This window comes from Rhagoletis zephyria, unplaced genomic scaffold, assembly GCF_001687245.7.
Source record: "Rhagoletis zephyria isolate East Lansing unplaced genomic scaffold, Rhagoletis_zephyria_1.1 Rzeph_scaffold_00500, whole genome shotgun sequence".
Classification (NCBI taxonomy): domain Eukaryota; kingdom Metazoa; phylum Arthropoda; class Insecta; order Diptera; family Tephritidae; genus Rhagoletis; species Rhagoletis zephyria.
In genome coordinates this window covers 118,764-140,411 of record NW_016157584.1, presented here as the reverse complement: position 1 = coordinate 140,411, position 21,648 = coordinate 118,764, and the positions used below count along the sequence as shown (strand labels likewise).

At 37.0% G+C, this 21,648-nt stretch overlaps 2 protein-coding genes across 2 annotated transcripts in view; one reads left to right on the top strand and one right to left on the bottom strand.

Annotated features, from left to right (window-relative positions):
* Window positions 1–21,648, top strand: part of toc (toucan) — a gene marked incomplete at its 5' end in the record, with an annotated part of 219,539 nt that overhangs the window by 105,183 nt on the left and 92,708 nt on the right. Inside the window, one exon of the mRNA XM_017612096.1 lies at window positions 13,009–13,137. Coding sequence (XP_017467585.1) covers window positions 13,009–13,137 — 129 coding nt within the window. The remainder of the gene's footprint in view (window positions 1–13,008; window positions 13,138–21,648) is intronic.
* Window positions 15,354–20,245, bottom strand: LOC108359981 (beta-hexosaminidase subunit beta-like). The gene is made up of 8 exons (XM_017612098.1): window positions 19,831–20,245; window positions 19,684–19,763; window positions 19,415–19,598; window positions 19,024–19,127; window positions 18,584–18,902; window positions 16,531–16,660; window positions 16,268–16,469; window positions 15,354–16,182 (listed from the first exon to the last, which is right to left on the bottom strand). The coding sequence occupies exons 1-8, from the start codon at window positions 19,940–19,942 to the stop codon at window positions 15,745–15,747; spliced, it is 1,569 nt and encodes a 522-aa protein (XP_017467587.1). The 5' UTR covers window positions 19,943–20,245; the 3' UTR covers window positions 15,354–15,744.

Sequence of the window (21,648 nt, the reverse complement as noted above, 5' to 3'; positions counted from 1 at the left end):
CAGAGAGATCAAATATATTTGTTGGCCATTTCAAATTTGATATTTACTTCTATTTTCGAGACAGAAATCTGTAACCACTGGGAAGCGGTAGTGGGTTTAGATAGACTCAACTATTTGGCTATTTTTCGCTTGAATGAACGCATATCATTTGAGAGTAAGGCCCTGTCTCAACAGGAAAATACTGGTGTCGTGATAACCATGCCACAAAATATATTTCCAGTTGAGACCTACTATTTTTAATGGGCTGCAATATATGTCAGCCCTTATTGCTTGACATCTATTGCTGGCAATCTGGGAGTTTATATTATATAGATTGGCGCTTACACATATGTTAGTGTTTGGCCGAGCTTCTCCTCCAATTTGTGGCGTGCGCCTTGATGTTGTCACACAAAGAGGAGGGACCTACAGTTTTACGCCGATTTTGATATGTAATCAAAATAAGAAGCAGTTCCCTCTTTGACTATTTATGATTACGTTCTAGGAAATTATTCAGCAAGTTTTTTTCGGGTTAAAATGTTTTTAAACACTGAAATACAGAGCATGTTGTCTCGTGGCATCATGGGTAGGGCTGCCAGACGTCCCGGTTTTCCCGGACATGTTCCGGTTTTAGACTATTTGTCCCGGTGTCCCGGTCCAACCTTAAAATGACCCAGGTTTCATTTTAGTGTCCCGGTTTTTGATTTGATTGCACAAATTTGAATAGAAGTTCAAAAATCGCTACACTAAGAGAAAAAAACGCGTTGTAATATTCAGAAAAATGTTATGAATGCACTGAGGGAAATAACGCATAGTAAACATGAATATTTTCTATTTGATTATCGTTTAAAAGTGTTCATGTTAAAAAATAATACTTCCATAACACGCACGCGTGGTGTTGATTCAAACTCAACATTTAAATGCACATTTACATGTCTGGCTGTAGCTGAGTGCGCGAAGATGCTTGCTAATTTCAGGGTTCAATTCCCATTACAACCAGCATGGAATTAAAATATTTTTTTTTTAACTTAATCATGTAAAAGCAATGGGTAATTGCAAATCGCTTCATTTTAATATGGGCGTATTTGAATTGAATATTTCTGTACTAAATACTAAAACTTGTATACTTAAATGTATTTTATTTTTAATTTATTTTATTTTTTAGAGAAAGTAAAAACGATTTTTAAGTGATGGAAAATGTCTTCCTGTGAAAACCGAAGTTGTTGGAATAAGGAGTAGAAATGAAATAATTTTAAGTAAATCTATTAATTCTTTCTCAGTTATGTTACCTTTTTTGATTATAAACTCACAATGACCTTTTACTTTAAAGAATATTTCCTTTAATAGTGTTATTTCAGTATAAAGGTCATCCATTTTAATACAGATTTTTTCGTGCAAAGTTTGTAACTAAAGAAATATAGTATTTTCGAGTACTTTTTTTTCCAACAGTATATATGTATATAGCACGGCGAGCGGAAAAATAGTACAATACTATTTATTATAGTACGGCTGGCAACCCTGGCTGAGAGTGTTAATTTTGAATTGCTCAAAGTACTCTCAACAATATCTTGGAGTGCTGTTTCGCGTTCTAACGACATAGTTAGACAAAAATATTTGAACTTAAAATGCAACTAAAACCGCAAACTTATGGGTATACAGGATGACATTTCAAAAAAAGCAATCTCAACTTCAGGTTGAGAATGAAAACGCACCTCAACTGTTAAAAGGTAATGAATTCACACATGTTGGACCTCAGTTTTTGAATAAATCCGAGAAAAACTTCGGAAATACTCAACTTCTTACCCAAATAAAATATTTGGCACTTAGACTATTTTCTTCCCTAATTTGTGATGTATATTTCGATGTTGTTCTACTCAAGACACAGTATTGAAGCAGTTGGTCAACCTAATTTGTTTTTCTTTGGATTTGGTGTATAAATTGTTAGATTTTACTCTAAATGATCCCATTTTTTATCTATTTATTTCAAACCCGCTTCCGAATGGCAGACATTTTTTTTGTGAGAAGCAGCAATTACACTCGGAAGTTTGCCACTGGCCTGATGAGAGGTGACAGATTTTAGAAAATAACTTCAATGTTGGTCAGATGCTTTTGTCTAGTCTATATGTGTGGCTGCTGCGGTTCAGATTATTTACTATTAACGAGATATTATTTTACTTATTTTAGTATTTCTTTTATCCGGGAAAGGACAAATGGCCGACTGGCAGTCAGAAACGCTTTAAAGGTCAAAGTTGCACTTTTAAGACCATGGCGAGGAAGAAAAATTAAAGTATTTCATATTTCAATTTTACGATTTTGGCTTTGATTTTTTATTTCATAAAATTCCTACTCAATTAATATTTTTAATTTTTAATGCCAAAGTAATAATTGCCAATTCAACCTTCCCAGCCAAGCTGTCCGCTTGAATTATGCAAAAGTACAAGAACACATTACTCGCTGCAACGCCCAGGTTGTCAGCCCCACTCTTTTTCATTATAAATTTGCTACTTTTTTCACTCAACACCTGTCGCAGGAATTCAAATACATTTATGCTTGTGCATATTTATAGGTGGATCGGCGTGGTGGCGCTTGGCCCTCCATAATTTGCGCCCAACATTTTTCACATCAAAATTGGGTCAGCCTAGTTGTTGTTGAGGCAGATACACTCGTACTCGTATTTGCTGTTGCTTCGGCTGCTGCTGCTCTAAAAATGTTGTCAAGCATTGCACTGACAAGTTGCTGCTCCACTTTGTGTGCCAAAACTGTTGCCAAAGCCATTCGTCACCTCTGCTTTATGTAGGAAGTGGTTTTACTTTTGTTGTTGTTGTTGTATATGCTGGTGTGCTATTTGTCAGCGATGCTGTAGCCCTTCTGATTGCGTTTAAGTTGCGTGAAGAGCGTGTGCAGGTTTTTTTTTCGTTTATTAAAATTTTTAGTTTTTGTTTTTATGACTTAGTTTTGTTTATTTTTCCATTTCGTTGTTATTTTTTCAGAAAATATTTTCTATTTAAACACTTAAGCTGCTTTTCAAGCAAAGTATTTGATTGGTACCAATTTGTTAAATGGGACGTGTTTGCTAAGTGTTTTGTTTTAAACCATTTCGTATTGCCTGTGGTAATGTTAAAAGTTCACAGGCGAATTTTGCAATATTCTCTGAGGCGGCAATGTGAAAGTGCATATTTAGTGTGGCGATTTGTTTTTTTGCTGAAAGGTAATTAATCTTTCGAATATTATGGCTCATAAAACACAAGTAAACTGGGTCGTGCCAAATTATTTATGTGGGAAAATAGAAAACCAGAGCAGAGCGTTGCTCTTTAAAGTGTCCCATAATAAGTAATTTTGTTGTAATTTTCGTTCCACTAGCGCAGACATTATAATAAACACTTCAACCGCTTGTCGCCTAAGGGTCTAGACCGATACCGAAAAACTTCACCAATTTCTCTCTTTGAAACTGCGCCAATTACTAACCCTAGTGTAAACAGATCCTTATGCACTTGGTCTTTCTATTCTACTTTTGGGTGCCGTTACTTCTGTTGTCCATCTATAGTTGCTGAGTGAAAGCATTTTCCACCATAATCGCTCGCCGTACGTACGATAAGTCCATGTTCGACTATGGCCATGATATTAAAAGGCTCATACAGTTTGTCTTCCATCTTCTTCGGCACTCGTCGCCCACGCGAACACAGCCGATCTTGCGTAGAATAATTCTCTTGAAAACTCGTAAACTTTTCTCATCTATATAGAACGGACAATATAAGATATTTGTAGAGAATTTTTTGTCGTAGAGAAATGTTTGTGTCTTTCAATTGCCTACCGAGCGAAAATAAACACCTGTTGATATTCAGGCCTGGTAATTGTTCTTGTCCCCGTTCATCGCCACTTAAACATTTTTTACCTTCTTTGCTAAGCTGGAGAGAGCTATGCTAACGGCCCTGGTCAATAGTGGATTTACCAGGTCTGAAGCTAGTCACCAGACCAAATTGAGCTGGTACTTGCCCCCAACCAGGTCTTCCATGATCGATTTTGAATAGCATCGCTGGCGTATCATCGACTCATAGGTTAGGCCGTTTTAAGACGCATTAATGCTGTTTGCATCTCGATTCGGTCGAAGGAAGTCACCGAGCACTGTCTCTACACATTGGTTTGGTTTCATTTTCGTTAAACGCGCCAACTGTGTCTCCATTTAAAAGCTTTAGAAGTACATAATGCCTAATTAATTCAAATGTAATCTGAACATCTGTTACCAGATTTTACTCTTCTGCCTCTGTTGTTGTAGCGGCACTACTAAGTCCCGCCTATTTCGGTTCATCCATCAATCATTGTCGTCAAGCTCAACTAAAGGTAGGCCCAAGAAACTGGCATTTTCAAAAGGGCCGGACGAAAGGAAAATCGGTGTTAGTTGAGTGGGATTGAGAAGGCATGTGAAGAGGTGGTTGGTGTCGTGCGGGGAGTCTCCACATGCCGGACACTAATTGGGGATACTGGGGTCCAGTCTGGACAGGTAGCTGTTGAGGCGGCTTCAGTATCCAGACCGTAACAGCCTCTCTTTCTTTTGCTTAAAAATATGTCTTTCTTCCTTTCTCTGTTCCCGGCATCGCTCAATGGTCGTTTGCGTTTTTCTGCATGTATTCGACTGAAATTTGGTAAGCGGGTTATAATGTATTAATCATTTGACGGAACCGGAAATTTCAGAGTACCAAAACATATACCTCCAATACAATTGATTGTTCAGATATGAAATTTTTCGTTATAACTCCTCCATTTGTGAAACTAGGAACAAGAAACTCTGCACTTTTTTCATTCATTATAAACAGGAAGCTTACAGCGAAAGTGACAAACAACAAAACAACTGATTGTTCAGATATGGGGTTTTACCTTGAATTCCTTCATTTGGACTGTTTTAACAGAGAAATTTCTAAATAATCATACAAAGTCTTCTGATAAAATCGTCAAGGTTGGTTCTCTATAAGCTATATCTTCTATACCACTGATTGTTCGGATGCAAGTTTTGGCGATATAACTCTCAGCTTAAACAATGAAATTGTGTGACCTGTTTACTTGCCGATCATACAAGACCTAATGTGAAAACCATTTAGTTCGGCTATGGCCCGCGAAGTAGATCCGCGGAAAAATCGCTATTGTGTCCGGATTAAAAAAGGTGTTTAGGTATATTGTTACACCTTTTGCGAAAGTTCAAAGCTCCAAGTTATAGCTTCGTAGCCCAAAAACCAGATACTTTTTAATATTCATGTTTTTTCCCGCCTACACGTTACTCTCTGCACTTAAGCCATTACAACTGTCATTTGATAGGCCAATGATGCTTGTTACGTGACACTAACAATCAACAAAATGTGACTTAACGCGGCGCGCCAAGGAAAGAAATCTTTCACGAAACAAAAAAAAAAAATGTTGCATTCGCCCGTTTAAATTTGCCGTTGGCGTGCTCTGCGAGGATCGTTTTAGTTGTCGCATTTTGTTGAAATAAATTACTTCCTTTATTTGCAGTAATAAATATTTTAAAAACATATAAAACAAAACAGTGATAATAATTGCATTGGAAAACTAATGAAATGGAAAATAAAGTGAAAATTTAAAACCCGTAGTTGTTGTAACGACAATAAAACGAAAACAAAGTAAACACAAGTGAATGAATGATGTTGGCGTCAGTAGCACATTGAACTTGTCAATGTCAGAATTGTAAAAAGAAATATTAAAAAGTAACCACAAATACAGTAGCCTAAGAAAATGTAAACAAATCTACAAACTACAAAGTGCAGTCAATGTCGACGATGTCTATGCTGAGGCGTTTATAGTACGCGTGTGTTGACAGTGTTGCTAGTACAAGCGCATGCGCATGCGTGGTCGCCCGCCGTAAATGCACAAATGTACGCCGTCAATAAGATAGACATTTGTTTGTGCATTTACCGCCAAATGATCGGTGATTTTTGTAAATGAATTTAAAATTGCACGCTTGATTGCTGCCTTGAGCTGCGTTGCACTACTCGGTTGCGCTTTTTTTTTGTTGGTTGATTAGTGCGCGGGCGCAAATATCAAAGTCAGCAGTCAGCAGTCAGCAGTCAGCAATTGACGAGGTAACAACCAACAGATGACAGTCGACAACCAACAATCGACAGTTGGCAACATCCGTCCGTTCAAATGCGCAAAATAATTATAAGCAAACAAATCGAACAAAAGAAGCTTTATTGCTCTAACTTGATGCTAATGTTGGCGGCATGGGCTTTTCAAAGCTGCGCGTCGGCAAATAGTAAAAGCAAAACGTTTTGCTTCAGTTGTGCCGGTAATTGAAAGAAAGTGAATTGCAAAAGTACTCTCGTAACGGTCGTAATTGTTAGTGGATTGTCGTTCCGCTTTACGCTTTTTCTTCCAAGAAGTGATTATTTCTCAGCTATACTGGCGTAATGGGTGCGCATAGCTCCAAGGAAAAATTGTCACGTTCATATTCGGAGCGTTATATTCATACACAAGTTATCGAACGTGAACGTTTCGGCAGTTTCGGGAAGCGTGCGAAAGGTGAGTAAAGTATGGAGAAAAATTAAATTCTGTGGGTGTTGAATAACTGCCATAGTTGATGCTCGTAATGGTTTAATTAAAAATTCATATTGAAGAAAATTTTGTATAAACTTAGCTTTTTATCTAAACATCGTTACCATTTTGCTTAAATAAATTAACTATGAATATATATCTACTGAAATATAAAATGTGTATTGCGCTGTTACTATATAAAATGGGGCTTGAAGCCTCACATTGCGAGCTGGATGTACACAGCGGTTCTGTTCTACGGGATGGCGGTTTGTAATGCTGCTATATTAATCGCGCTGATTAAGTTGAGGGAAACGAGATGCGGGCACCCTAGAATTCTGGAAAATCTCCCCGAAGACTTCAGGCGCCAGGACTATACAGGACTAAGGACGCATTTCCGAACAAGGATCCCCTCAAGGAGGGAATGAGAGGAGGATTAAGTTATGATCTGGTACTCCGATCCAGTAGCCATCTATTGATGGCTCAGAGTTAGATATGCAGTTAGGAAGTGGGGTATACTAGTAAGAACTCTCCTTCAGTCTCAGCATTTGTCCGCCGGATCTCTGCAGCGTTTTTCGAGCTGAACTAACAGCTATCAACGCAGGTGCAAGATGGCTGGTCGACACTCCTTATAATATGCAACTATATTTTCTCATATCTAGACAATTATTAGAACAGATGATGAACTAGAAAGGAACAAAACCTTACTGATTGCATTAGTACCGCTCGTAATGTGATCATTCCGCTATCTTTTTCTAAACTCTGCAGAAAAGCTTTATCGAACGGGAAAATACAAGACGATCTGCAGAGCCCACGTGCCGGTGGGCAAGACAGATCTCGCCCTCTCCACAGCTTGTAGCGACTACTGCTCCGACATGTAATAGGATTTCCTACCGAGCACTGCCTGATGGGAACCCACGCTACGAGAATGGGTTTACAGTCACACGATTACTGCCGTAGCTACCTTGATATGGCGTAAATAGAAAGCGTGGGGCATTACATAGTATGCCACTGCCCTGCTTTGGTTAGGGCTCGTTGTCGCTATTTCCTACGCTATTATTTTTAGTGTCTGGCTGACCGCTATGATCCGTCCGTAAAGGTGGCGGCAGACCCAGGATCTAACTCCGAGCGGTTTACCCAAACGGCCCTGTCTGGATTTGTAGTAGACAACTTATTTTCGAGCCATAAATTTCGGCTGGTATAATCTAGCTTATGTGGGGTTGCTGGAATGGCGCACAAAATTTTTGCGCGAGTGAACCTAAGTGAGCTGAATTCAGTTTGGTTGCGTTGCAGCTGGCTTGATATATAAAGGTCGGTTGGAAGACTATTCAATAGTCTCCAGGGCCTTACTGGGGGTAGAGAGCAGTGCACCCGTGATAAACGTGGTTGCAGGTCTTTGTGCCTGGTCCAATATGGCTCTGTAAATAAACTTTTCTAGAGCCGCCCCCTTGCGATGATTCCATAGAAAAGGATGGGTAAGACAAACGCAGTGTATATCCAGTATATTATGTGTGATTTCAGACCCCATAGTATCCCCACCACTACTCTACAGGTGTAGAGGGAGGTAATGGCTTTCCTGGATCGTTGCGTAAGGTTTCGCTGCCAGTCCAACTTCCTCTCGAGAATTAAAGCGAGGTATTTAACCTCGTTGGAGGGTGTGAGTCTCACCATTTGGAGAGCGGGGCTGACGAGGCGGTACATTATATTTCCCCGTGAATAGTACAATTTTGGTCTTCGCTACAATTTTGCTATTCCAGAGTAGCCAGGAGTACCTGTCGTTGCGTGACGGATTATGGACGCGATTCCAACTCTGATGAGATAGTTATTCTCTCAAGAAGAAGCCTCATATGTTGCACCAGAGGCCACTTCAACCCTACTTGGAAAAGTGATCCCACAACGGCATCTAGAAGAATATTCTTAAAAGCGCCCTCTATGTCAGGAAAGATATCTAAGGTACATTTCTGAAAAGCAAGTTCTTTTTCAAATTGGGACACAATTTCATATAGCGCAGTGTCCACGAATTTGCCTTTAGAATAAGCGTGTTGACGCTCCCAGAGTCTTCTGACGAAAGGCGCTGTCGGATATGGGCCTCGAGAAGTTTTTGTAAAGTTTTAAGAAGAAAGGCCATAAGCGTTATTCGCCTGAAGTCAGTGGGTTTGAAGTGATAGACTCTTCAACCCTTCGGTATGAAGATTACCCTAGTCTTTATCCATTCTCTCGAAATGTGACAAAGGCTAAGGAATGTTTTGAAAGTTGTTTAGCAAGCAGTGGGCGTAAAAAGTCGATCGCTTGCAGAATTTCGGTAAGGGATATGCCATCCGTTCCTGGTGATTTATAGGGTTTAAAGGTCTTAAGAGCCCTTTACACCTTTTCTTGTGGCACTATACTCTATACTGAGTGCATCTGCCTTGGGTTCTACACTAAACTTCGCGTACTATATATATAGATTTGTAGCCCTTCAAGTTCTTATATTGGATTAAGAAGAACGCATTTGACTTTGTCCCGAGTTGAGAAGCAAATATTTTTGCATAAAAATCGACCTTCTTTTGAAGGCTATTCTTCTTTAATGGTAGTTAAATTCAAACTTAAATTTGAGTTGTTTCAATCTTGTTTATTGTACGGTTATTTGCTACAATTTTTCCTTCAACATTTTTTCTATTAATTAGTAGGAACTTTGTACAGCTTTTCCAAAGTTTCATTTATATATGTACATATGCATGTGTGTATAAATATACAAGTTACAATTAAAATATAATCAGCCTCGTTATTTCCAATAATTAACAGCTACGAGCTATAACAAGATGAGAAATGTGCTAACTAGTCTTTTGTTTGTAAGCCAATTAAAACTTTTAACTTCCTATTAATTCCACAATAGAATTCTCTCACCTGCAGGCCAGTCAGTGTTCAGCAAAAAAAAAAAAAAACTTGCAACAACTGCTACTAAAGTTTTCGCTAAATAACTATGTATATATGTACATATGTACATACTCGTGCATTCAAAATACCTATGATTAGCTAGCAAAGTTAAGTACAGCCAGCTATCACAGAGCACTAATTTGAATTTGATATGAATAAATTTTTAGCTAGAAAGCTTATTTTGTACATGAGTTGCCGTTAATTTAAGATTAATTGAAAAAGAACATTCCGAGAAGTAGAAAGTATAAAATGAATACATGAGTAATAACTTTTTACGAAAAAGAGGTAGTGCAGATGTTAACAGCAGATCGAAATATGCACATTTATAATTGCATATATGTATGTATGTAAGTCTCATTTAATTTGTCTTAATGACAACATATCCATTTATTATATTCGTGTATGTGCATGTATGTAGCCATTATATTTATCACTTGGCTTTTTATGCAACATTTCCACTAAGTTTTGTATTTCGGCTTCTGTATCGCATGGCCTTTTAAAAAATAAACGTTTGCTTGCTCCTTAAAAAGGGGATACATTTTTCGAAATCACTACTTCACTCTGTTAGCTATTTACATACCAGAACCTTATCGTCCAGCTGCAATGGAGTGTGCCACATGCGCCACATCTAGCGATGCAGTACAGTTTATTTGCATATGCCAAAAGTAGCGTCAGCGGAAGAATATTGAAATGTTAAAAGCAAAAGGCAAACAATAAATGATGCCAGTCAAGGAGAAGCTGTACCTACATACATAAAGAGCGCAATTATTTAAGAAAACATTTCTGCGCGCACATTCTCATACACACATACTATGTACATATGTATGTACGTATGCTATTGCAAAATTTTTTTTAAATTTTCCAACGCACATGTGGTACTCAAAACGAAATTGCAAAACTAGTGTTCCATGGTAAGTGCTTGAAATGATTTCAAATTAATACATCAAATGCTATATGAAAATAGAGCATTTATTAATGATCGGAGTGTTTCAAATATACGAGAGGGTGCACTTTTTACCGCGCTCTTTTCCTATTGTGCAGCATATTTTGAAGAAAAGAGTGAAAGTGTTTTCCGCTGATGCATGTATGTATCACACACATTAGACTGCATCATTCCCCATACCAAAAAAAAAAGTCGGTACTGTGTTTCCATTGGAATTATAAAATCTATTATATTTTTAGACTTCCACCAAAATATTTCGGAAAAATATCAAGATTTACGAGAGTTGGATCAATTTCAAAATACCCCCAAAAATGGAGTTTTTTATGAATAAAAATAGTTTCTTAAAATTTTTTTTTAGAAAAAAAAAATCCCCGCAAATGACAAAACGGTATCAGCTTAAAAAATTTGCATAAAAATATTAAAATTTTTTTTTTTTTTAATTTTCAAGGGCATCGTAATAATGAGATATTTTTTGATGCTGTTTTTTTTTACTTTTTTCAACGATTTATATAAGAAAAACTTGAATAACTGAACCTAAACTATTCCGACTTATGTAGATTTGTCAGGTATCCTTGGAAAGGTATTTTCTCACTCTTTTTATTTTTTTGCTAATAAACTCATTCAAAGGATGAAGGAGAAAGGTACGATGAACGAACGTCATTCAAAGTTGAATTAACATGTGTTGGTATTTAAAAAAAAAAATAAATTGGGTCATGAATGAGTTTTTTTGCAGGGTTCGTATTTGCACACACATGCGCAGCACATCCTAACATTTTACGCTCACACACGTGTGCTGTGCATATAAAAAATTAAAAACTTGCTCACATCACATGTGTGTGCCGTTTGGTAAAAAGCACGGGCACATGTGTGTACTTTATTTTTATTAATATAAAGCACACGCACATGTGTGTGCTTTGCGTAGAGAAACTTATACACTTCGATTTCTATCTCAAATCTTAAAATAATTTTTTAATATGTTTTCTGTCATATAAAAAACAAAACAACATCTCACTTTTTATTGAATTGTCTTTCAAAAAATAACGTTTAATAAACAAATTCTTTTAAAAATATATTATGTGCATGTGCATGGGCTGAAATTTGTACAAAAATCGGCTCACACACATGTGCATGTGCTTAATAACAAACAGCACACACTTTTCTGTGAGCAGAGTTTGTTTTCCACTTATGCACACACATGTGTATGAGCAGTGAGTACAAATTGAATGTGTTTCTGGCGTGTGTGTGAGCAGAGCATGTGTGTGCAAATACGAACCCTGTTTTTTTGTGCACAGAAATAAAAAAAAGTTGGAAAATGCCTTTCTACTGAGATCACATAAGCCTAAGTCAGAATAGTTTTGGCCCAATTATTAAAGTTTTTCGTAAACCAATTTTTGAAAAAAGTTAAAAAATAGTTAGTCTTTATATTTTTCCGAAATATTTTGTTAGACGTCCTCAAATATAAAAAAAAATTGTAATCGCGGCAGAAAAACCGCAACTTTTTTTGTAATGCAGTCTAATATACATACATACATATGTACCTTCACGATTTAATCGCCGCCAAGTCAAATGGTCACGTTCCATGCATAAACTAGCGGAGTAAGAGCAATAATAGCGCGTAGCAAGCAGTTCACCCGTAGAAAGGGAGACTTATCCATCACTTAACTTTCAGTTCAAAAGCTGCGCAAGCATAATCAGACATTCTTATTAGGGTCGGTTGTACAATTAAAAACTAAAAAAAAAATTGGGTTCAAGTGTTTGTTTGCATAATATTTCATATTTTCATCAGAGGCCGTACCAGGAAGTGATGAAAATATACGCACAGCTGTGCCTTTTCTTCGCAATTTTCACAGCATTCTATTGGGATCTGCGATAGGACTGGGGTAAGCGATCTCTGGCCACGCCTCTGCGAACGAAAACCGTGGAGTTGGTTAAGACTCTTAAAGCCGAACGTTAGGATTCTCGCGGGAATACTAACAGGATAGGTCATCAAAAAAGCAACAAGGCTGCAATATGGCGGTAATTATTACGTAGCTCGAACACGGCCTTTGTCATTCATTTACTTTGGTACTTGTCACTTTGTTCATGTAGGCGTGTATTTCTGAAGCGTAATTTTTGTTCGTCGAGAGAGGGCACTGATTTTCAATTGCCTACCCAGCCCGGAGTAGCAGCTGTTGGCCCGAGTTATTCTTCGCTTGATCTCCAGTTTGGAGGGTTAATTTTTTGAGCACTCCAAGGCTAGTCGAAAGCAATATACAACTAGATTTGTCGGATTCAGAGGGTTGTTGAAGTGTCGGCCATCTCGAGACCAAAGATGGTCTAAAACCTAAATGTTAGTATGTATGTATATTTAATAAAATTGCTGATTAAACATACACGGTAATCTCTCTTGAACTGAATTACGATGACGCAGCGCATCCTGGTTATAACTACTTTATACAAAAAAGAAGACATATAAATTCAACATGCTCGTAATATACCTCCTAACATTTAGCCCCTAGGGAATAGGAATAGAGAGGGCATATATATAAACATTTATTAATTGACGAGTTTTTTATGAATTTAAGTTATTTTTAAGATGATTTACAATACTCGCGCTTATTTACTAAGTGAACGGTTTTATTTTATTGCAATTACAGGAGCTGCCAAAAAGCGTGATGTGCGAAACTTGAGCATATCGCCTACAGATTTGGGACCGCCACCAAAGGCACAGCAGACTGCCAAAGGTACATCGACGCGGCTTAAACCAGCGACTATCTCTTTAACACGTAAGTATTGTGTATTAAATAAAAACGAGGCTAACTTTGAGGATTTATCAAGTTGTCTGTAGTGGTTTCATGGAAGTATTATGATTAATAAATATTTTGTTATTAATAATATTTTTATTGAGCTTTGTACCACGATTGTTTATTAGGAAAAATTGAAAAAGCAACAAAGTCTAAGCGGTAGAAGTTATAGCACTATTTCGGAGATCACCACATCTCCTCATCAGACTTCTTTTTTCTAGACTTCTGCAGACTTCTAGAAAAAAGAAGTCTGATGAGGAGATGTGGTGATCTCCGAAATAGTGCTATAACTTCTACCGCTTAGACTTTGTTGCTTTTTCAATTTTTCCTAATAAACAATCGTGGTACAAAGCTCAATAAAAATATTAAAAATAAAAAATGTTAACAAGCCACAATAACATTGACCAATATTTTGTTATTTTATTAACGCCGATCTCTTGAACAAAGAACGAAAGGCAAATCAGACAAATGATAAGGTATGGGGAAAAATCCAACAAGTATAAATAAAAGGAAGCCTACTGTGCACCATTTTTAAAAGCTTTTATGAATTTTCACTTATGGCCCACTTCTCGGTGATTAAGATACTTCAAACTTCAAACATAGCTGAGAAGCCGATGACAATACAATATAAAAGATGACTTAATCCGATAGGTGACGCAGGAGTGGAGATGCTTGGAATTACTCCTTTAATTTGAAAGTAGGGCCTTCGATTTCTGCTCGTTCATTCTCGAGCATTTCGATACCCGGGAAATCGAGTAATCGAGTTCTCGACACGATCTCGGGTATCGCCATTCTCACGAGAAATTTCGAGTAGTTATCGAGACATACGTATGTAAGAGCATATCGAACGTATTAAAAACAAAATAAAAAAAAATGTACGTGTAAATGTTAAATATTCTATTGCCATTTGACATTTCTCTCTTTTGAACTGCGACTGAAATGTCACCTCTTAACCCTATACTATTCAAAATTTTTTCTTTATATAAATTTTCAATTGTGAGCTGTGCGACTGATTTTAAATACATAATAAAATGAAAAGGAATTGCGAGCTGTGCGTTGTGTTTGTCAAGAGCCTGGACAACAAACTTGTGCGATATATAAAACCTTCGAATTGTCAAGTGAAGCGACAACGGTGGGCAAATTGCTGCGAAGTTTCATTAGGGTACTCTTCACGTGTGGTCTTGACTTTATTTGTTGCCTATCGCAGCCGAGTATTTCTAAGGGGACGCGTTTGGTCCCAGGTGCAAGATTTATCATACTGAATATGAAAAGAAAATCTCCGCTTCATATACATACATGGATAGGCCAAATTTCAAATATTGGTCTGATAAAACCTAAATCAGTATTCCTTGTTAACATAAAGAAACTGAAAGTAATATTTAATAAATTTAATGGAAAGGAAATTTCGAATAGCAAAAATTTAATATCTAAATTATTGAAGTTAAGTTCTGATGTAAATTTAGAAGAATCAGACTTTTTTTAATATTCTTTAGAATTAAGTATTGGGATAGTAAAAGCAAGAAAATTGTCAAAACGGTTTTATAAATGAGTGTGTTTCATTTAGTGTGTAATTTTGTGTAAGTATGCATTTCCACATTTACATTAAACCGAAAATTCAATAAATAAAATGAAGCTGATTCTAATGAGATTATAAATATTTTCATAATTACAAAAACTTTCATTTCAAAGATGTTGAGTCCTATCAAATATGGTAAATGCATAACAAAGGGTTAATTTCTTTGTTTACATTTTTTGACATTACAGTCAGGTATGAGAGAGCTCGACTGAATTGTCATTTCTACCTTGGTTCGATGTATATGCTGTATGTATGTATGTGTATAATTGGCGTTTGCTCCAGCAAAGAAAGTGAGTAAAAGTAATAAATGGATAAGAACAGTGCAACCTGGTATTTGTAAAGCTCCTCCATATGGTTGGACAATACAGACCTCACTGAAAAGGAACATGCGCATGGTTGATATTCTGGAGAGCTACGAGTATTGCGCTTGAAAGAAATTCAACAGTTCAGGGTTTAAATACCCTAAAGTAAATACGCTGCCTTAAGTTCACCATGGAGAAGGTCGCGAGTGTTACGAGTTTTTCTACACACGAGAATCTCATGTGAAAGCGATCCTCGCGAGAAATTGCTTCTCGAACAATCCCGGGAAATCGAAGACTCTATTTGAAAGACCTTTGATCTATGTTTGGGGCGAGCTCTTATTTTAATATAAACAATTGTGCAAGCTCTTATGACCTATTCCAGCAAATGGCCAGTTTATCATTATAAGCGTAGACCCCAGGTAACCAAATTAATTGTTTTCGGAGGAACACGGTTCAACCAATTTGATAGCTCTATTTCAAAAATCGGCTGTTGTAAAATATCGGTAGTTAGATTTATTAGTATAAATAGTATATAATGACAATAGCGAACACTAGAAAGTCTCCATTAAAATGTTTTTAATAAGTATATAATTTCTTCCACAATTTATTTTCGCTTTGTAAGCCTAGTAAGGGTTTTGAGTGATTACTACTTCGAAGCCGGTAGGTGCAATATACTCTTCATTTTATAAATCTTTCAAAATAGCTACTTTTCTAGCATATTCCAAACCCGTTCGCTGGTCGCGCTTCAATTCCTCGCCATATCATACGGCAATTATGTTCCTCTAAACGCAGGCGCGCCTCTTCTACATCTCGTACATTCTGCGAAGACCACAAACGCTCAGCTGTGGCACTGACACGCGGAAACGTCGTCGGCAATACATTATATTCATTGATCCACTCGCTCCACAGACACGCTTCACCACCAATTACATGCGCTTTCTGAGCTTTACTACCCTTGAAGTCTGTCGGCTCAATATTATAGAATTTTTCCCAATCAGCGCCAGTGTCCAGCACATACAGGTACCAACCATCACTCATAATGACATCGTAACCTTTCTTCGTAAGTGCAGCCATAGTATTTTTATAATCAAACCATATTTGAGCGACTGTGCCGGCAGGCCATTCCATGTAGAAGTTTTCGGTCATAGCCTGAATGAAATCGGATTTACGGTTCATATTTGCATATACATACATATGTATGTACGAGTATCTTAGTGAAAATAGTTTTGCTTACCTCTTGCCACACCATCTGCTTCCAGCCCATTGCTGAGATGTTAGCAGAGAAACGTTCTAAATACAGATACGATAAGTCGCCATCGTCCAGCCCATGCGCCTTTAGATAGGCTTGAATATCGGCGTTTGTTTCCCAGCAAGCCGAATCGACTTCATCGATACCTAAGTGTAAATATTTGTCGGGGAATAGGGTTTTGATTTCTCTACGGAAGAGTAAAAGTTCATCAATTAAGTTATTTTTGAGTAGGTTTTAAGTGTGCATACCTGAATAATTTGTAGAGAAAGTTAAACGTTCCCTCGTTTGTTGGATCTAATGGCCCCAATTGGCCCGCATATTCTCCTGCGCATTTTGTCATTATTTCCGGATGTGAAGCTCCCCAAGAAGCGGTGTGAGCTGCGTGAGAAGAAATTTAGAGGAAAACTAGAATGGTCAAGTATCGAAAAAATCGATAACAATAATGAAAAAGATTACTTTGAAAAGAAATATAAAGATGAGGATGGCGCTAGCGAGGATGAAATTAACAGTGAAGATAACAATAAAAATGTGTAGAGAAATTTCTGTTGAAAACTCTCTTAAACATGTTTCTTTTGAGATGCACATTGGAATATTGCATTGAAGTTACTGATTTAATCTAACTAGGTATTTAAAAGGTGGTAACCCTTTAAAACAAATTTAAACAAAGCCTTCTTAAAAATATTTCGTTTGACTTTACATCATTTTGTAATTTTCCCTTAACTTATTGATTTAATTCAAATTTACTTTTAAATCGGTGGCAACCCTTTTTAAAAAATATTTTTGAAAAAATTTTTAATGTATGAAAAAATGGTATTTGGCTTTTAAGCATTTAAATCATTTCAAACTACAACTTTCTTAAACCTCAATCGTTTGCCACCAATACTGTAAAACTTCATTTAACTTATCGTCGGTTCAAATTTTTAAATAGTGACTCTCCCTTTAAAAGTGTTTTTCGCAATACAACTTTTTTAAATCTCATTCGTTTGGCATCCATACTGTAAAATTTTGTTGAACTTATAGTTATTTAAGTAGGTGGCAACCCTCTTCAGGAAAAATGCTTTATGTTTACCAGGGTCATAAACTATCTCTAAATTTTATTAAAAAGAAACAAATATATTTGTCATTAAATTGATTTTAAATTCCCAAGCTGGTGGCAACCCTCGCCAAAAAATGTTTTTGAAGAAGATACAGCTCCCGCTTGATACCCATATTAAAATATTGTATTTAATTTATAAATTAAATTGATTTTGAATTTTTAAATAGGTGACAGCTTTTTTACAAATATTTTGAAATACAACTTTCTTAAACCTCTCCCGTGTGATACCCATAATTTATTGATTTTAACTTTTTGAACAAGTAGCAACCTTCATAAAGAATATTTTCGCAAAAACTCGTTCTTTAACCGCTTTCGTTCGACACCCACTTTGTAGTGATATTTTACTTAGCATATTAGTTAAACGATTTTGAATTTTTAGAAGGTTGCAACTTTTGAAATAAATGGTTTTGTAACCCGTTTCGTTCGACACTCACATATTTTATTTAACTTATTAATTAGTTGATTTTATCTTTAAAAAAAGTTAGAAACTCTCTTCAAGAAACATTATAATCTTAATCCGGGTTATAACCTATTGTTGCCAAATTTCACTGAAATCCTTTAAGCTCTTTTAGCGTAAATGATCAACAAATCGACACCTGAGTGCAAGATCGACAGTTCAAAAACACCATTTCTCAGATAACTTTTCAAGAACGCCCTATCTCAGAATTTGATTCAAGAACGCCCTATCCCGCTGCCGATTCAAAAATGCTCTATCTCAGCATATTTTCAATCGGTCCTTTTATGGTTGTCGACTTCCACGTCCCAGTAATTTTTTCATCGAAAAATAGCAATCGTAAGTCCAACTGCAGTTACGCTAACCACAGTACTTTACCCGAAAGGTGTTCCTCGCAAAAATACTGTGGTCAACGTAGCGGGAATTGGACTTACGAGGGCTATTTTTTGCTGAAAAAATTACATCGACATCGAAGTCGACAACCATAATAGCGCCGAATACATTTTCACTCGAGATAGGGTGTTTTCGAATTCGCTGCCGAAATAGGTGTCGAAATATATTCACACATTCACTCACTCAATCACGAACTCTCACATTTACTTATAATATTACGTAGTAGGGTTTTCAAACAGTTCCAATCTCCTTTCCTCAAAAATTTCACTAATTTGTCACCTCAAAGTCAGTTGGTTGAAGAGCATTTCTGTAGAACATAAGAGTACACTTTCGTCTTCATTAATCTCCACCCACTTACCTGGCGCATCGAATTCCGCCACAACGCGTACACCACGTACACGCGCATATTCCACCACTTCCTTCACATTGGCCTTGGAGTAGGTCAATTCAGGTCGATAAGCGCCCTTTGCTGACAACTCTGGAAAAACGCTTGAGTTGTAAGGAAACGCTGAGTCATCGGTCATGTGCCAGTGAAATACATTCAGCTTGTTGTACGCCATACCATCGATCAGCTGTAAAATTTTCTTCTTACTCACAAAATGCCTTGCGGAATCCAACATTACACCACGATACTTGAAGCGGGGCTGATCGTAAATTTCTGTGCTGCGAGTAAGTAGCTGTCAGCAGCGTAAGCGTCAGTGGGGGAGGTGGAGTTGAGCGCAATTTATTTTATATATGTCATGTATATGTAGTAGTTGTGTGGCGTTAATGGGTTAAATTTGTCACTTGTTTACTTACCAGCCCACTTGGCATTGGCACCAACAGCTGGGAGAGTGTTTCCAACCCGCGTAATATACCCCAAATGGAGTTGGCTTTAACCACTCCATCACCACGTACATAATCTGGTGTGTGTGTGGGAAATTAAGAAAAAGTAAATGGTAAAAAGAAAAAGAGTAACTTTTTTAAGTGGCATTAAACAGCGTGAGATAAATTAAAAAGATAGAGCACAACGAGTGCAAAAGATGGGCGCGCTGCGATTAATGCAACGTTCGTTCACTTAAAATTGCAATCTTTTGCAGCGACTTGTTGTTGGTGTTCTTGTTGTTGAAGGACGTGCTGCCGCTGCGGTTGCTCTTGTCTCTATCCCAAACCATTTCAATTATTTATTCACACACACTTCCATACTTACATGACTCATCCATGTCGAGATGTGGCAAGTTTTCGCAGGGTTGTGTCAGATTGACAAGGAATTTTCGGATGACACCAACGGTAGCGGTGGCAGGCGCGCGAATGTAGCCCTCTGCTGCCGCGCGTATGATGTTGGCGTAGCGTGTGAAGGCCGCTTCCAGCAGCGCACAATTGTTGTTCACAGCCTTTGATATGGGAGGAGATAAATTGTTTGCGAAATTTGAATTCTTATGTCCAGTTTTTTATTCTTTGGTTTTCGAAGGCACTTACGACAAATTTAAAATCCGTGGCATTAACCGCATAATAGGTACTGCTCTCAACTTGTTGGTGGGGCTTTGGCCAAACTTTGCCTGCATGAATAGAGGAAAGTGTAATTTAAAATTTAAAAATTAAATGAAAAGGAGTTTTTTTTTTAACCAGCAGTGGCCTTGAATTCAGGACCATAGCTGCGATAGCCACCATCGGCATTGCTAAATTGCAATTCGCAGCAAAGTATTGCCAGCAAAATTGAAAAAATCAGACTGCGCATTTCGAGCGAATGAAGTTGTGCTCGCTGCCAGTGGAAAATATGTACTACGCTCGATTAGAGAAAATTAGTAAAGCAAACTGATAAAGTGATTGTAATTTGTAGTCACAATTTGCCCTTTTTATGAGGGAGGTGACGCCTTAGCAAATTGGCACAGCTGTTTGTTTCTATAAGCTTTGTTATCGAATGAGTATTTCATCTTACGCATGCAAGTAAATTCCTATGAAAGCACGAGTAATTGGCACCTCCATAGATAGATGTCTTGCTTTTTTCACTCTATTTGAATTGCAGCGTAGTCTATCTTTGTATGATAAAGCTAATTATTATCTATTAGCGGTTAACATTCTTAGTTGAAGAGCAAAAAAAATTAATTAGGGAAAGTAAAACACAAAGCAAATAATCGGTGATGCCACCCCATTTTTTTTGCCGAAAACCCTAATCAAAGGTAAAGAAAATCTTAAGTTTAAAGGATTCATAAAGTACTACTAGCTCTGGGCCTAAGTATAGTTTTCTTTGGTTTGGTAACCCTTATTTAAATTTTTTTAGGACATTTTTTGTAGAATAAATTGGTCTCGGAAAGTTCTTGCATGCAGTACTTCTAGGACACTTTTGAAAAACGTGGATCAAAATTACGCCTAAATATACACTTTTTTTGGTTAAAGTGTTCAACAAAATTATTCGCTGAACAAAATCAGGGGTGGGGGAGAGGTGCTTGAACAAATGAAGTACCAAAAATTAAAAATAAAATATATGTTTTAAATATAACAAAGATATACCTTCTAACTCAATAAAAATATTAAAAACTTAGTAGGCCAATATCTCGAAAATGGGTCATAGTAGAACAAAACTGAGAATCAAGGCGAACTCTTACAAGCTGATAGCGACAGCACAGAAACAAAGAACTATTATAAAAAAATTATACACGCAACGACAATCAGAACACAAAAAATTTACAATCAAAAATTTGAAATCAGCTATTTCAGTATGAATTACACAGTATTTATATACAGTATTCCCCGCCTAATTGCACTTAAAAAACTGCAAAATTTTTAGTTCAATTAAGCTGCGAGTCAATTAAAGAGGGGAGTGGGGGGGATTGAAGGTATATCTATTTTTTATAGCATATATTTTTAACCCATTATGCGGGAAAACAATTAACCAGGGGTCAATTAAGCGGGGAATACTGTGCATTTGAATACTACTTCATGCTCTCATACATATACCTTTTGCTTGTAAAAATTTAGGTTACTACAATGTTATGCTGCAAAACGAGTAGTCTTTTATCATGCCTTGGTTTCTATATGCTTTCAACACGCGAGTACAAGTAATTTTCATTCTAAAATATGGAAGACGAGGACATATCTACGATAAGAGTTTAGCGGCGCTTCTTTGGAAAAGTTGTGAGGTCACTCAAACGGAAGCAGTACACACTGGCGTCTCTTCTTTTCCTGGATTACCACTACTAACTCAGCATTACTCAAGCCCAAACAGGCGTGATTGAAGGCAGTGCCCCGATGTTAGCTAGGCCGATATGCTAAGCAATGTGGCTTCAAGAGAATAAGAAAAAACATAAATAATGCACTGTACCTTCAGTAGTGAAGTGCCTAGCTTAAGCGAAAAATTTTGTAGTAATACTAGAGCTTAAGCTAAGTTGGGAGATAAATATAGCGGAGTTGTCTTTCGGTGAAAGCATGAGGTTTCAATTCAAA